A 17779-nucleotide genomic window follows, 5' to 3' on the forward strand; every position below is an offset into this window, starting at 1 on the left:
TTCCTTGTGGAAAAGCGCCTGAGCTAAGCACAGTGAACTCTGCATGGTGAGCTCCAAGATGGTTCCAACTATGAATCTAGGCCTTGTTGGTAGGTAAAGCAGCATCTGCTAAAGATCCAGGGGCTTCCAAGATAACCATCAGAAAGGGCTAACCTAGAAATGTAAGCCCTAGCATCTCAGCGCTGGACTACTCAGAAAGATATCTAACCCCAGAATGATAAACATACCAACTATACTGCTTATGCCCCCTCCCATACCCCTAGCAGACATTATTAATTGATCCCAGTCCTAGCACATTCAGAGATTTAGAATTCTCCAGGCAGCCACTACCAATCAATCATAGTGTGAAAGCATACCTCTCGGCCATTCCCGAATTCCAACTTCCCCTATATGGTGGATGGAGTAATTAAGGTCCCCAGAATAGCTCGGTGCAAATCATACAGCTATGGCAGAGGCAACACGAGCCTGGATGAATAATCTACAGCTGATGAAAAGTTTCTAGAAACCACCTTCCCCACCCAAAACAAACCTCAGCCTCATAAGACAAATACGACCCACAGGCTATGAGGAGGGCAGCCAGAAGGCTCTCTGGCCAAGAGGACATTCAGCAACTCTCCACAGGAGCTGCTGGACAGAGGAACCCCCACCCCCAACTCTGGTCCTGGGAGCAGAGGAGACTCTGGGGCATCTGTCCACCCTTTACTCCTGACCTGGGTACACAAAGACACCATACCTGTCAGGTCAAGGGGAACAAGCCACTCTCCTGGGACTGCTGAGGAGAGGCCTCCAGGCTAAGGGGGAGGGGGCTGGGGCTGAGGTTAACAAAGGTGGGTTCTGCAGACTCCTCAGCAGGCTTCCTGGATGCCTCCTCCAGCCACTCTAGCAGAGCCTGGCTCCATGTGGCCCCTGGACCACAGACCTGCCAGGGTCAGCCTCTCTGCAGTTACAGGACAGATAAGACTCATGAGGCAGGGAGGGAGCAGGCCCGCCAGCCTGGCTCCAAGGACAGACCAGTTCATCCTGGACAGGGACGGCAAGGGCATCCATCAGGTGCTGGGCCTGGCCTTCAGCACAGATGTCACAGCTGCCCCTCACCCACCTCAATAAAGGACATTTGGCCGTTGAGGAACGGTCTGAGCATATTTGTGAACTGACATGGAGAGAAATGCCCTCGTCCCATCAGGCTCCCTACAGCAGCCCCCACAGAGCCTCAGCAGATTGAACCTCCTGGTTTCACTGAATGGAGCCTGTACTTCCATTTTAGGGCCACAGCCTGGTTCCGCATCCTGGGAGAGCCTCTCTCGCCATCTGCCCTTCCTTCCTTCTCCAGCCAATGAGCACCTGACCTAAGTCCAGCCCTGGGGGAGGCAAGGCAGGGACACACGCCCTCGATGACTCAGTCCACTCTCCCAAGGCCAGAGAAAAGATCAGGTGTGGCCGCCTAACAGCAGAAGTGGGTGACACGACCTAAGACATGAAGGCGGAGGTGGGGGGGCAGGAGCAATCTGTGGAGGAGGTAAGTGAGTGGAGGTGAGCAGAGGACACCTGGGGCAGGGTGGGGAGGACTGACCACCAGCCAGGGCAGGGCCAGCGATGGCCCCTCCCCCCTCCCGGCTGAGAGCCTGAGGAGGCACAGACAGGAACCCCCGTGCCCCTCCCACCCCACCACCCACAGCCTGACCCAGCCGGAGCATGGCCACCTCCCCCACCCATTCCCCCACCTCCAAACCAACCCTCTCCCTTTCTGCTGACAATATCAGCCACTCAAGTGACAAGCCAGCCCCAGCCAGTGCTCAGCCCACAGGGTCTCAAATCCACAAGGGGCAGAAAGTTAAAAACAAGATGCATGGGAAGAGATGGGCAAGTGTCCAGCTTAAGGGGAAAAATGGACACCAAAAATGCTTCAAAAATGGTCAGGATGTGGTCTGTACTCACCTGCACGACCTCTATCCCTCGCTTCCTGTGGAGAAAAACAAAGAAAAGAAACATTACTCCTGCAGGCAACCTTTCCAGAATGTTCACTGGTGCCAGCTGAAGTCAGGGCCACAAGACGAGCTTCAGGAGAAAGCGGGCAGCTGCACCTCTCTCACCATGGCCCCACAATGGAAGGTTTATGAACTTCCAGCCACACCTCAAAGCCACTGTCTGTCTACAATATAGAGGGTGGGTTTCCCCAGAGAGACCCAGCTGGAATTCCATGGAGACCCCAAGTTCCTCACAACTAGCCTTCTCCCAATCTTGGGGCCAGGCCTCTGTCGGCAGGACACCAGTCTGGATCTCCCCCCAGACCCTGGCCCCTTCCCTCCAACAGCCTGGCCAGCCCTCCCGAACTCAACCACCTCCCCATGTCCTCCCACATCGATTCTACCCCTAGCCTGGTCTCTCAGGTCTGCCACATTCCACCACACCACAACCCATCCACGTTGGGAACAAGAACCATGGTATTCCCTGGACCCAAACCTTTCACAGTCCCATTGTGGCTGCTTTTCCAATCCTGTGGACATTCCTTGCCCACATGACCCCCTGTCCATCCTCTGGGTCTACTCACCTGGCCTCACTAACACCCTCCAAGCCAGAACCCTGCATTCTCCATCGCTCGCTCCCTCTCACATGCATTCCCACAGTCAGTCTTTCACAAATTTGCCCAAGCACTAACACCCCCAATTGAAAGAGCCTACAGGACTGTGTCTGGGCCTACAAAAAGCACAAAAGTCTCCCTGCTGACTCTCACCCTCACCCTCCACCCTCCCACCCTGCTGCAAGCACCAGCAAACACTCCTCTCTAGGCAGTACTGGGCACACAAAGCTGGGTCTCCTCTCCATGCCTTGTACCACACCTTCCATCCCAGCCTTCAGGATTCCACTTGGGCAGAGCCTTATCCAGGAAGGCTTCCTTGACCCATTACACCCTTTCCCCACCCATGCAAAGGGCCAGAGCACCCCACTATCTACTGATGCAGAACTTGGGGCTTTTAGTCTCAGTCCTTCACTCAGGCTGTCAACTGGGGAAGAATGCCAGTAGAAGGGCTACTGGGGATCCGTATGGGCTACTGTGTATCCTCACAGGCCACCAGAGAGTTATACGGGCCACCGGGGATCCATATAGACCATAAGGGATTCACATAGATAGATCACCCAGGATCTTCGCAGGCCACCGGGGATCCTCGTGGGCCTCCAGGAATCATATGGGCCACCAGGGATCCATAAAGACCCTAGGTGGCATGCTGCCTGCTGTGCCTGTATATATTTTGATGGAAGAAAGGGAGGGCCTCAAGCAGATTCTCAAGGAGGCTGTGACACCCAGGAGAGGTCAGGGGTCTTTAGTTTACTTGCTCAAGCTCCTTGGGGCAGGGAATGTGCCAAATTTAAAAGCTGCATGTGCCCCATGTCCACCTACGGTGTGACTGGCCTGCGGACATTCAATAGCAGCTGCTGAAAAACAAAGGCATAAATGAGTAGATGCTTGGTTCAGTTTCTATGCTCAGCCTGGCTCAGACACTCGGGGACACAACAAGCAAAACTGCAATGACTGGGGCCACAAGGAGCTTCCAGTCTAAGGGAGGAGATGGACACAAAGCCCCACAGAAACCCCTGGGCATGGAGCTGGCAGTCATGTCACACGTGCAGCTGAGGCAATGCAAAACTACACATCAGCCAGACATGAGGAGCTGAGGCCCCCAGAATCACAATAAAGGAGACACTCAGAGACTATTCACCTCTTCTCTGCCATGATTAGATTCCCAGAGTCCTGAGTGCAGCCTGCTCAGTTCTAGGCACCAATCTGGAGCTTGAAAATCCTGCTTCCAAATCTGCCACTGGATCTACTGTCAAAGGTGAAAGCCAGCTATTTCCAGGTTTAAAAAAACAGCATGGGATCATCAAAGAATTGGTGCTGACAAGGCAGCCCCTGAACCCAAAACCATGTGGAAAAAGTCAACAGGGCACAACCAGGTGTTCAGTTCTGATGAAGAAGGTCTGTGGAGGCATGAGGGAGAGCCGTATTACAGGGGAAGTGGCACTGGGACCAACGGCCAGATGTCAGGAACAAAAGTAAAGCTGGGGGGTAGGAGATGGTGGCGCAGCAGGCAGACTTCTCGCCTGCCATGCCGGAGACCCAGGTCCTACTCCCAGTGCCTGCCCGTGCAAAAACAAACAAACAAAAAAAAGTAAAGCTGGGACTACAGAAAGGAAGGGCATTGAGAGGCATACAATGAACCGAATAAACCTTGGGGACAATGTGTTCTGTAAAATAAGCCAGAAACAAAAGAACAAATATGCTGAGGTCTCTTACAGAAAACACGTATAAGAAAACTGGAGCCTAAACTGTAAGCCCTTAGAGCAGCCACATCAGTCTGAAGTTGTAGCGTATTTCTAGATTCTGACACACTGAGCTATTATGTGCAGGAGCTGGTATTTCCCTGGCACTGTGAGAAACTCTGTGACACCTAAGACCCAGAAATGGGGTGCTGCAGCCCTGAGAGTTAGCACAGCTATATGCAATAACAGTTTAAGTAACCGAAAAAGAGATGAGGCCTCAGTGAGAGTTAAAACGAAACCAATCCGGCTAAGTCTGAGGTAAATCAGAATACAGAGTAAAACACAACAGTGTATGTACTCTAGAGCTTCACCTACTATATTAGACCAAAGGCAGAGAGGTTATGTCCAGAACTGAAAGTTTCTGTAACACATAAATCTAAATCAACCTATATGGATAGCTCATTTAAACAACCCAAATTCCTGGAGTCCAGAATAGGAACGAGGTCTTATAATTTTTAACAGGTTAATGTAGTACCAGGATACATCTCAGACTATGGTGGACTGATAATTTAAAAGTACTGGTTGAGTACCATAAGGGTCCAAAGGAAAAAAAATATGTATGTATATGGAACTATTAAACTCTCCCATCTGGGAATCCCCAGGTACCTTTTCAGTCATTGGCGACTCCCAAGAAAATAGGCCAAGCCCATGATTTTGAGGCTTGGCCTTTATGAAACTTATTTTTGTAGGGGAGAAGCTAAGACTACCCACAACAAAGCCTAAGAGTTGCTTCCAAGAAACCTCTTTTGTTGTTAAGATGTGGTCACTCTCTCTCTCAAAGCCCAACTCAGCAAGGAAAATCACTGCCCTCCCACCTACATGGGACAGACATTCAGGGTGTGAATGTTCCTGACAATGTAGGACATGACTCCCGGGGATGAGTCATGCCTCCCTCTACATGAGACATGACATCCAGGGATGAAAGTCTCCCTAGCAGTGTAGGAGCTGATTCTCAAGGATGAGTCTAGTCCTGGCATGGTGGCATCAACGATTCCATCCTGACCAAAAGGGGGAAAAGAAGTGTAACAAATAAGGTATCAGTGGCTGAGAGAGTTCAAATAGAGTCAAGAGGCTACTCTGGAGGTCATTCTTATGCACACTTCAGTTAGACGTTGCTACCCATCATAACTTGCCGAACACCAACAAAACCCTCCTGCCAATCCTAAAGAACACCTAGGACATTACTATAAGATTCTAAAAGGTTCCAAAAACCTACAACCTCCAGATGGGTCCCTGGACCCAAGTCCTGAAATGCAGAGTGGCCAGTCTCTCCTGAACATCCACTAGATCCATCTCCCTACCCCATATTACTGACAGCCCCTTCCAACATGGAAAAGTTAGAATGAACATAGCCCAAATGCCCCTAACAAATGGGAGAAAGATCAAAGGTGATAGTGGAGTCATACAGAGAAGGTAGGGTTTCACAAATGAGTATGATTGCTGAATCACTATATTGATATTTCTTTTAGTCTCCAGTGCCTTAGAACAGCTAGAAGTAAAAATCTAAAATTGTGGTATTGTAACCCATACCAAACTCTGAAATCTATTCTACAACTAATTGTTGTGATGTACTTTGAAATTTATTGCTTTTCTGTATATATGCTATTTTTCACAAAAAAGAAAAAAAGTTGACTTTGATGACAAAATAATATGTATTTCTTCTAGCCTCCAATGTTCTGGAACAGCTAGAAGAAAACATCTGAGATGATGGTATCATAGCCCATGACAAACTTACTACTTGTTGAACAGTGCTTTGAAAACTAGGGCTTTTTTCTTTCTTTGCTTTGTATATATGTTATATTATACAATAAAAATTAAAAAAAAAAAAAAGAGAGAGGGAAGGAGGAGTATAACAGAGAAGATAGGATTAAAAAACAAGTATGATTGCTGAATCATCATATTGATATTTCTTTTGGTCTCCAGTGTCTTGGTGCAACTAGAAGAAAAAATGAAAAATCATGGAACTGTAACCCATACCAAGTTTTAAAATCTGTTCTATAATGACTCGTTAAAATGTACTTAGAAATGTATTGCTTTTTTGTACACATGCTGCATTTCACAATACAAAAAAATAAATAAATAAGGCACAGTGGCCAAGAGAGATCAAATAGAGTCAAGAGGCCATCCTGGAGGCTACTTTTATGCAAGCTTCAATTAGTGCCAATTGTCATGGTTTGCTAAACCCCAACTAACACCATTCCTGCTGACTCTTAAGAACACCTCGGGCTCCAACCGAGACTCTATGAAGGATTCAGGCACTAAAGGTTGCTTTCCTGGAACCTATAATTCCTGGAGGGTTCCTACGTCAGATCTATTCTGAAACCCAGAAGGACCAGCCTCTCTGAGATGATCAATCAATTACATCTTCTTGTCCTTAGTGTGTCGATACCCCTTCTCAACATGAAAAAGTCAGAATGGGCCTTGCCTAAAGATTCCTATAGACTGGGAGAAGAATCGAAGGAGGAGGTATAACAGAGAAAACAGGATTTAATAAATGAGTATGACTAATGATTCACTATATTAATATTCCTTCTAGCCTCTAGTGTTTTGGAGCAGCTAGAAGGAAAAATCTGAGACAATGGAATGGTAACACAAAATGAACTCTGAAATCTACCATTTGTTGAAGTATGCTTTGAAAATTATTGCTTTTTTTCTTTACTTTGTATATATGTTATATTTTACAATAAAAAATGTAAAAAAAAAAGTAAAGCTGAATCCGTACCTCACGTCACCCACCAAGGCAAAGTTCTCTTGGAACAACAATTAAAATGTAGAACAAGAACCTATGAAAGTGTGAGAAAAAAATATGGGAGCAGCCCGTTTTAGTCTTAAAATAGGAAGGCCTTTTTAACTATGACTAAAATTTCAAAAGCTATAAAAGATAAATATTACTACTTATAAACTGACTGAATGGCTAAATGCTCTACAAACCAAAGGACAAACAGAAACCTAGTAGAAAATATTTGCAATTCTTTCTACAAAAGTCTAATTACCCTATAATATGAAGAGTTCCTAAACGCTGATAAGAAAAACACCAAAAACTCAACAGATTACAAAAAAAGGCCAAAGAATATGCACAAACAGCTCAAAATAAGGTACCAAGGGTCCTACAGCATATGAAGACAGTGACAGGCAAAATAATAGATCCCAAAAAGTGGCTACCTCCTAATCCCTGGAACTGTGAATACATGAGGTAGGTCACAGGCAAAGGGGAATTAAGGTTGCTAATCAGATAACTGTGAGATGAGGACATTTTCCTAGATTATCCAGTCTGATAATCCAGGGTCCAGCGGGAACAAGGGTCCAATAAGCAGAGGGAAGAGAGGAAGTGAGAGAGCAATAGACTGAGAACTGAAGATGTTACACGTTACACGGCGGCTAGGAAGGAAGGAAGAAAAATAAAAGGGAGGAAGGAGCCCTGAGCCAAGGAATGGGGTGGCCTCTGGAAGCGGCAAAAGGCAAGAAGACAGACTCTCTCCCAGGCCCTCTGGAAGGAATACAACCTTGTCTACACCTTGATTTTAGCCCAGTGAGACCCAATTTGGACTTCTGACCTCCAAAACTTTAAGATGATATACTGGTGCTGTTTTAAGTCACTTTCTTTGCAGTGATTTGTTTCAGCAGCCACAGGAAGCTGATACAGAGATGCAGCTCATAGTAAGAGAAATACAAAGTACACACACGTGTGCCAACGCTCACCCGTCTGAATGGCAAAATCCACACATCATGTGGGGAGGGTGAAGGAGACCCGCCCAATGGGTTCCTGAGGGTGAGCACATCCAGGTTCAGCCCCTGTGGGGGGCAAAGAGGCAGGGGCACTCCAGAGGTGCCATGCACACAGCCCCAGCAGCTGCGCTCAGGAATCCCAGAACTCCTCCCTGCCCCTGCCGGCCACCTGGATGGAAACCCTAAACAGCTGCGAGAGAAAGCCCTGGCGTGAAGCCCCAAACAACTGGGAGTCTGGGCTGAACAGTGGGAAGGGCAGAGCTACTGTATCCATGACCTCTCAGACTTGGAGGGGGTTTGCAGCAGGCTCTGGGCCTGCACCCCCGTTTTCCGACTGTCCAAGCTAAGCCTCGCAGCATCCCGATGACCCCGGCGTGGGGCTGTCCTCTGCTGAACAGCGCTCTCCCCCACCCCCACCCCCACATTGAAAACTATGACCCTGACTTTGAGAACAGACGGACCATGTAAAATAAAAGAAGGCAACAAAGAAAGGTAAATTGAAACTCTCATGCAGGGCTGAGCCCCAGGTAACCACCAGTTTCTCTGCAGATCTGGGCGCCAAGGAACAGCAAAAATCGTGGCCTTGCAGCTAAAGAGGGAGCTCATCCTCCATTTCAATCCACTTCAGGCCGCAGACACTCCTGGATATCCACCCTTAGTGACAGCACCTAGCAGGAGCTAATGTGTACCACGTGCGTTCTGCTGGGTGGCACGTTCCCACAGCCCCGGAAGGGCTGAGCTCAGCCTGTTACTCAGATGGGCGAGCTGTGGCCTGGGGAGTGCAGACGCTGGCTCCGACCCGGCTCTCACACCCGCACGGTCAGCGGGTGCAGGGGGTGGGGGTGGGCAACCCAAAGGGCCCGCCTGACTCCTCCCCCCACCTCCAGGGCCGCAGCCTAATGGGGAGACCCTTAAGCGCGGGCAGGCAGGAAATAACATTCCCACCGGCGGTGAAATTCAACGCACGCCACCACAGCCTCCTAAAGAAAACAGCACGTAAACCTGTCAGGGCTCGTTTCTTCATCGGGAACTTTTGCAGAACAAAGATACGAACAACCTCGATTTCCCAAGGAGCAGGTTCCTGAACTCCCGTCATAACCAGAAAGTTTAGAAAAATGAATCATGAAACAGAAAGGGAAGAGGGAGTGGGGGGGGGGGGGGCAGGAGGAAGAAGCTGAGGGGGGAAAGGGAGAAGGGGGAGGGAAGAGAACCTGGAGCAGCCCAGTGATCGACTGCTACTCCCGAAAATCCCAACTCCACGGCCCCACCTCCTCATCCCACAGTCACGCTCGCACGTGCAAAATATTTCAGGCTCTGGGATTCACTGCCACGCTGTCTGTAACAGAATGACCAGGAAGCAATCTAAATCCCCCAAGAGGGGCCATTAACAAACATAACAAACAGAGTAACACCACTCAGCCTTAAAAAAGAACAGAGCCACCAGAACCAACAGAGCCCACGCAGCCAGAGACCTTGGAGATGAAAAAGGAAAACGCCTCCGGGGGAGCTCCATGAAACATGAAACATGCGTTGAATTTCACCCTGGGGAGTGGGGGTGGGGGGGTAGCTAGCAGACGTGGCCATGTGCCCTCCCAGCTGAGAAAGAAACCCAGAACTTCATCGGCCTTTTCTTGAGTGAAGGTAACCTCTTGTTGGTGCCTTAATTTGGATATTTTCACAGTCTTGGAACTGTACACTTGCAACTTGATAAATTCCCCTTAAAAAAAAAAAAAAAGGAGGAGAAAGCTCTCATGTGCTCCTAAGTGATGATGTGAAAATGCTGTTGTGTGAAAATGCAAAGTGCAAAACCGTGTGAGGTGTGTCAAGAACAACATCCAGGAAAAGAAAGAGTTTGCAGACCCTCTAAGAAACGGGTCGCAGGGTGCCTCTGGTGAACTCCGGTCAAGGTCACAGGGCAGCCAGGGGGCTGGGTGAGAGGGAGACTTCCTTTTCACTGTGCACCCTCATTCGTCTTTTGGACTTTGTGGCATATACCTAGAACATATTCTCAAAAACTAGAACAACATATATATTTTTAAATACAAAGTAAAGTTCTAGTTGCCAGTATTCCCAGAGGCTGGCATAAAAGAGATGCCTGACAGAGCATGAATCAGTCAATCACTCAATCAAGAAAGGGAAACCAAGGAGCTCAGGAGTTAGTGAAAGAAGCTTCAAGTGCTGCTCAAAGAGGGGTCAAAATAGAACCCATTTCCAGGGCCATCAGATGGCCATCACCAGAGCACTCAGTATGAATTCTGACCAATTTAAACATTCAGAGACTGCAATCTTGCCTCTGGCTGCAGCTCTGGGGTCAACAGTAAATGGATGTGTGCTTTCTCCTTTGGATAGGCCTGTATTTTCACAGTATTCTACAATGACCCAACATATTACTGCCAAAATTCGAAAAAGCAACCATATAAGTTAGTGAATTTTATTAAAAACTTGCACCTGGGGAAAAATGTTACAGGCTCTAAAACTATCATTTTCTTGATAAATATTTCATTAAGTTTTGGACAGAGGTCTATCTGGCAACTCACAAATATAAACTTGGTTTTCCAAACTGGATAATCGATGAGGGAAGAATCCAGTTTGCAAAAGGATCCCTGCCCCAAAGTCCATGGTGAGTATATCTTGGGGAATTAAATATGGTCATTTACAAAATGAACTAAGCTTTCATTACAAAATGAATCAGCAGATGAGGGAGAGCAGTCAGAGAGGGCTTCAGGGAGGAGGGGACATTTGCCACCCAAGTGAGAAATGTTGAAGGGTATGGACAGGCAGAGAGCAGGAGGAGCAGATAAAGAGGAAGGGCAACTCAGGCCAAGGAAATAATGTGAGGACTACTCCCCTTCCCAGAGAGCGACTGGGGATGCAGATCAAAAGATGCAGGGCAGGGGCAGGCAGAAGCGATGGGAAGCCGTATGAAAGATGTAGGCTGGGAGCTGCTTCAGAGACCCCAACTGCCAATGCATCCACAGTGCCAGGGCAGATAGCCTAAGAACTGCCACCAGAGCTTATCAAAAATACTGACACAGGGCCCATTCCTGAAGGTTCTGGCTCAGGAGGTCTAAGGGTAGGTTTGCCGTGCTCTCAAGGTGCTGCTCAAGAGCAGCCAGGTATGAGGACAGCTGTGCATCCAGGGAGCAGCTCTGTGTGCTTAGACCAGATGTGCTGAGGGGAGGACCTGGGCAGAAAAGGAGGGTTTGGGGAGGCCCCTGCAGGTCATGGGGGACAGGAGCATAAGAGATGAGGCAACTAGTAATATCTGTGATGCTCAAAGTCTGGGCAGCTTGGAAGAGGCTGAGGCCACGTACTCAGGCCAAGTGAATGCAGTACATGACAGGAAGACACCAACCGTCAGCTGTCTCCACCAGGCTGGCTCTGAGGTGACAGGAGGTTAAGAGGCCCAAGATCAAGCTTAGAAGACAGTTCAGGGTGGGCAGAACATAAGCTGAGAGGCAGGTGGAAGTGACCCCCCAAGCGGAAGAGGTGGGGTGTGTCCCCAAGAGGAGAATATACGATCAGACCGGATGCAGCTGGTGCCTCAGTTTCCTTACCTCTGACAGTCTCCCAGGACCTGGCTTGGCATAGGACCTACAACCATTCTGGAACAAGGCCTGATGCCAGGTCATGTGCCCACCTGGGAGTGCACCCCCTGACTGGTGATCACCCGTCTGAATCATGCGGGAGAGAGGACAGGCATTTCCCCAAGGACGGAAATGCAGGACCAAGCCCATGTCTCTGGGAGGAGCTCGGCGCTGTGCCGGGCCTGAACTTTCCTTCTCCAAGAAGTCCTAGGGGCAGGTGCTAGTATTCTTCCCATACCAAAAGTAAGACCTGGGAATGTCGGAGCAAACAGCCACCTCTGTGAAGCTAGAATCTAGATGAGGAGGAGGAGGGTAATACAAGAGAGCCACACCAGGTCAAAAGAAGGGCAGTGTTTTCATGCCAGAGTTTCATCCTGTCACTCTGGATTCCCAGCTGCATACTTTCCTGATGCTGAGTATACAGCAGGTGCTCAGCAAGCGATAGTGGCTACCACTTCCTGAAGATAAGAAAAATAATTGTGGCTGTTAAGGAAGAAGAGACAAGGAAAGAGTCCAATAAAGAGGGATCCAAAGCTGGAGTAGTAGAAAAGAGCGAGATGACAGAAGCCAATGGGGCAAGGCTGGCAGGAGGGATGGGTGCCCACAGCACCTGTACCATACTGAGGCCACATAAAGAGCCTGGAGTATGGCCACCAGGTGTGGCATCTAGAAGGTTAACGGGGGACACTGTAGAATGACAGCATGCAGCAAGCAGTAGTACTGCCTCACAGCAGGAGACGGGTGTAGAGGATGCAGAATCCATTAAGAACCAGTAGGAGGCACAGACCAAGTCACCAAATCATACAACCACCCTGGGTCTCAGTTTTCAAGTCTATTAAATGGGTAAACCCTCCTGATCCAACAGAACTTCCCAGGGCAGGTGTGAGGACCCAAAGGCTGTGGACAAGTGAAGTACATGCTTATTATTATTATTATCAGGATGGAAATGGAGACTTAGCAAGGGAGGGAGGGTTATGCCAAAACACATAGGCACCTGTGGCCAACAGAGAGAAGAAAGTCCAGTGGCAGCTGGGAGAATTCCAGGGGCTCAGAAAGAGCACAGCAGTGACTAAATAGCGAGGCTTATCAAATAAGGGGGCCCTCAGCTACCATTAAAAAAAAGAATGAAAAAGAAAATAGTAAGTGTTGGTGGTGATATGGAGAAACTGGAATCCTTGAGCTTCGCTGGTGGGAAGATAAATGGTACAGCTGCTGTAATACAGTTAGCAGTTCCTCAAAAAGTTAATCACAGAATTATGAATGACCTGGCAATCCTACATCTAGGTAAATGCTTGAAATAACGGAAGGCAAAGACTCAAACAGATATTTGCACAGCTATGGTCACAGAAACATTATTCACAATAATCAGAAGGTGAAAACAACCCAAGGGTGAATTAACCAATGAATGCATAATCAAAATGTGGTCTATGCACACAATAGAATACTATTCAGCAGGAAAAAGGAACCAAGTTCTGATACATGCAACAAGATGGCTGAACCTTGAAAACGTTATGCTAAATGAAATAAGCCAGACACAAAAGGACAAATATCGTATGATTCCATGTCTTTGAAATATCTAGATAAGCATATTCACAGAGACAAAAGTAGATTAGAGATTACCTGGGGCAAAGGGGGTGGAGAACAAGGCACTATTGCTTAATAGGTGCAAAGTTTCTGTTTCTGAGTGATGAAAAAGTTTTGGTAACTGATGGTAGGATACATTGTGATTAATGCCACTGAACTGTAGACTTAAAAATGGTTTAAAAAGCTAAACTCCAATCAACATCACCCCTGTTAACTCTTAAGAACACTTGGGGCTCGAACTGAGACTCTATAAAGGTTTCATGCACTAGAGGTTTGCCTTCCTGGAACATATAATTCCTGGAAACTTCCTAGATCAGATAAATCCTGTAACCCAGAAGGGCCAGCCTCTCCAGGATTACAATTAATTACATTCGCCCATATTTTAGTGTGGACACATCTCCTCAACATGAAAAAGTCAGAACAGGCGTTGCCCAAAGATCCCTATAGACTGGGAAAGGGATAAGAGGAGAAGGAGGAGGTATAACAGAGAAAATCGGATTTAACAACAGAATAGGGCTGCTGAATCACTATATTAATATTCCTTAGGCCTCCAGTGTTTTAGAGCAGCAACAAGGAAAAATCAGAGGTGACAGAATGGTAGCCCATGTGAAACTTTGGGATCTGTTCTGTAACTACTTGCAGTGTGCTTTGAAAATTATTGCTTTCTTCTTTCTTTGCTTTGTATATATTTTAAAATAAAAAAGTTTTTTAAAAATGATTAACATATATGTGTGTATATACTGCATATATATATGTGTGTATATATGTGTGTGTGTGTATATATATATATTAATCATGTATATATACACACACACATATATATAAACACACACACGCTATCACAAAAAAGGAACCCATCCACAACAGCTTTCCCACAACACGCCTGGTTCCAAGCACCCGCCGCACACCCAGGCACAGCTAGGGCAGCCCACGCGGACTGCCAGCCGCACCACAATCCAGCTGCTGGGGGAGGCCAGGCCGGGTGGAGGGCCCAATAATCTCACAGTAGAGGGAATCGACCCAGAAATGCAGGTTCCCTCCCATGAGTGGGTGAGGAAAAAGAAGCTGCACCTGCACCAAAAGCTAAAAACCACTTAGGGATGGGAAGGGTGTGATTTACACAAGAGGGAGCCAGGCACATCCTCAGTCAAGCAATTATGCAGCACAGATTTCAGGCACCCAGAATAACAAGGTCCATTAGCTTCCACGAGGTCTGAACCCAGCCAATGGGGAATGACCCTGAGCTAATTCCCTGGTCACCCTTCCCCTCCCTGCAGAAGGCAGGGCCTATTGCACACCTCCAGAGGCAGCAGAATGTCCCTGACAAGGCGGCAGGGCCTCCTCTCTCACCCTGTGTGTACCGAGGGGTGCCTCTGAGGCCACCCCCAACATCAGCATCAGCTCCCCTGGAGGAGCCTTCCTTGGCTCCCACCCTGCCCCAGACCCCCCAGAGCTGAGCTGCCTGCACCCCGGCACTGACTACAGGCACGAGTGTGGCCTGGTTCTGTGCCTCTGATGACACCTACTGGGCTAAGGGCTCCACGGCGAACATGAGTGGTGGTCCCCATACTGCAGTTCTCCTCCTTCTGGGCACTCAGTGGGACTGCCTCCCCTGCCCCTCTGAGGTCAGGCATGGCCACATGACTCACTCTGGCCAAGCAAATGCGAACACAAGCAACCCACATCACTTCCAGGGAGAAGGATTCTACTGCAGGAGCCTGTCCTCCTGCCAATCCCTCTACCTGAGAGGCCATGGGAACCCATGAGGATACAGCCAGCCACCACTACAGGCCCAGACCCACTGTCTGGGAAAAGGCCAGCTGGGTGGTGGTGAAGTCTGGATGGGTAGCCAGCACAAAACTAGTTTTTCAACTAGTTCTCAACTGAGGGTGCTTTCACTCTCCAGAGGCCACTTGGCAATGCCTGGGGCCATTTTTGGCCATTACAAACAGAGACAGTTCTTACTGGCATCCAGTGGGTGGAGGCCTGGGATGCTGCTTAACATCCTACAGTGCCCCTAAAAAACAGAATTATCCAGCCCAAATGTGAACAGGCCGAGTTTGAGAACTGCTGGGGCACAAGGAGGACAACAGCCTAGAGAGTCCTTGGCTCTCAAGTGGACACTGAATGAGCTAAAAAGAAATCTGCATGGTTTCAAATGTCTTAGGAATGTTTGTTATTGCAGCACAAGCTGGCCTATCCTGACTGATAAATGCTCCTTGAAGAAACAGGACTTGTGACCTGGTGCCTACGTTCCCAAAATTCAAGCACATGGGCATTTGGGGGGGTTCAGCACATAAGGCTGCAGGAGGTGGGAGATAGGTAGCATGAATCCTTTCCTCTCATGAAACCCTTCTGAAAGAGGCCCATGCAAACACCAAGATCTCACATGCCATTGATCCCACTGTCCCCTCTGCCCGGGAGGCCCATCCTCTCCATGCAAACTGCTGTTCATACAGCAACGCCTGCTCAAGCACCGTACTCAGCAGGAGGCCATCCCCTGCCCAGCAACCCAGCAGAAATCATGGCTCTTTAGCCACATCACCGCCTTACACTTTAGACTGCCCCCTGCTCAGTTTTGGTGTATTTGTCATCTCGCCCAGATCAGACTGGAAGCCCCTGAGACCATGGACTTTACTTCAGTATCCCCTGCACCCACCAGACTCTAGCACTCAGCAGGTGCTCTGCAAACATTTCCTGAATAAGGGCTTCAAGCCTCCCTGCGCCCCAGCTCTGAGCTGTCCCACCCCAGTCCACCTGCCTGAGGCTTCAATGCCATCCCGGTTTGCCTGCTGGTTGCTCTGTATTTGGATTTTCCTTCAATATCAGTGCCAGAAACTGAAATGGCCCAATATAAAGGTAACATACAAGCAGAATTTGGAAACTAGTACAAACATTTGAGTTGTTTGGACAGCTCCAGGGGAAAACCAGATAAACTGGAAGCTGCCGTATGTCTTTTTCCAAAGGTGGAGAGGAGGGGTTTACGACTAAATCCTTCCCCTGACTGGACAGTCTCCAACCACCATAGCTGAAGACCTCCCCTGTACTGGGTGCCCCACCTCAGGGAGGCAGGTGAGCCCAGGGTCCAAGGTTTCCCTCAGTACAAACACAAGCAGCATGAGTCAGCTTGTCTCTCCAGACCTGGAACAAGCCCAGGGGGGTCCCTGGCAGCGGCTTTCCCTCATAAACCCAGGATGTGGGCGAAGAGGAGTGGGTGACTCACTTTCCTGGCACCTCCAGGAGAGGCGAGCAAGGAGGAGCTGCAGGGCTCAAAGTTCTCTGCTAGAAGGCTCGCCGCTAAGATTTCACACCTCTAAAACCCCACCCTTCCATTTTCAGGATGGGGAAATAGAGGCAGGATGGACTGGTGATAACCAAGAATGCATGGTGGTGTGTGCAACGTGCTGTAATCTCCCATCAGAAATCTCCATCACTTTCGGTCCAAAAACATGTTGAAAGTTATTCCCTTAATGGCCCTTGACACATCTGTCTCTTGAAATAAAAATTCTCTATGTGAAACTGTTTTTGAGTCTTACACTACCCCCTGCAGGTGCTATACTTGGGGCTGGGGGAGTGGGAGTCGTAGAAGAGGGAGGTGTGCAGGGGCTGCTGAAGGGCTGGCTCTAGTGCTCCCTCCCGTACCCACCCTCCACCCCCAGCTGTCAATCTGCCTGCTAAATCTCCAGGAGCTAATGACTCAGTCTGTTCACAGTAATTTCTTAATCCCAAGAATGCTAAGTCATTTTAATATCAGCCTAATGAGCAAAGTAACCTATTGCAGGGAAGGAGACAGAAATTCTTGTCTGACTCCCCCAGGAAGAAGCTTGCCCAAGAAGATCTGAATTTTTTTTAGCACCTATCCTCAATGTGCCACATGTGCTTAAAATAGCTACAAAACTATGACCCCCCAGGCCTGCCTTCTGGGGTACTGCTGCATAGCACCAAAGCACACAGATGTAGGTTAAACATCTCCCTGCATCCACCCTGGCGCTACTGTTACAATTTCCTCCTGGCCCCTCCCCAGGCCCTAGAGTGCGAAACCAGGAGACCAGGTTTTGAGGCCCTGGAGATTCAGGGGTCTCTGCCCTGTTGCTGCCCCTCCAACCAGAGAAGCACAAAGTCCCTGCCTGGTTTTCATCAGACATTTGCTTGGCTTCTCTGTCCAGCCCTGGGCTGGCCCAGAAACAGAAGGGCCCCTAAGCCACAAGCCCTGCCTCGAGACCCTGGCAGCCGCAGGGAACATCAGAGAAGTGTATGCCATACTATCCTGTGTGTGCCTCGGGCCCCCTAAACAGAGCAAACATGGGGGGCAGGGAGGGGACCAGGGTGAGAGGGCACAAGGAGGTTTCAGAACAACTGCCTTTTGAGCTGGGACCCGGAGATGGACAAGTGGGAGGTGGCCCCAGGTGTCGGGGGCAGGCCCGACAAGCACCAGGAGCAGCGAAGGGGAAGCGGGGGCCTTTCCAGGCACAGTGACCACTGTCAGATCAGAGCTGTCTCAGAGAACTTAAACCATGAAGCACCTTATTCATACAGATACTCTCAGATGTACACAGTCCCGTGAG

General features: G+C 48.8%; 1 protein-coding gene across 2 annotated transcripts in view; it reads right to left on the reverse strand.

The window, feature by feature from the left end:
- ITPK1 (inositol-tetrakisphosphate 1-kinase) overlaps positions 1-17779 on the reverse strand; it is a 175195-nt gene that overhangs the window by 131646 nt on the left and 25770 nt on the right. For both annotated transcript variants that reach the window (XM_077123403.1, XM_077123406.1), the window contains exon 2: positions 1936-1960. In XM_077123403.1, coding sequence (XP_076979518.1) covers positions 1936-1960 — 25 coding nt within the window. The remainder of the gene's footprint in view (positions 1-1935; positions 1961-17779) is intronic.

This window comes from Tamandua tetradactyla, chromosome 12 (genome assembly GCF_023851605.1).
Source record: "Tamandua tetradactyla isolate mTamTet1 chromosome 12, mTamTet1.pri, whole genome shotgun sequence".
In the NCBI taxonomy this organism is placed as follows: Eukaryota; Metazoa; Chordata; class Mammalia; order Pilosa; family Myrmecophagidae; genus Tamandua; species Tamandua tetradactyla.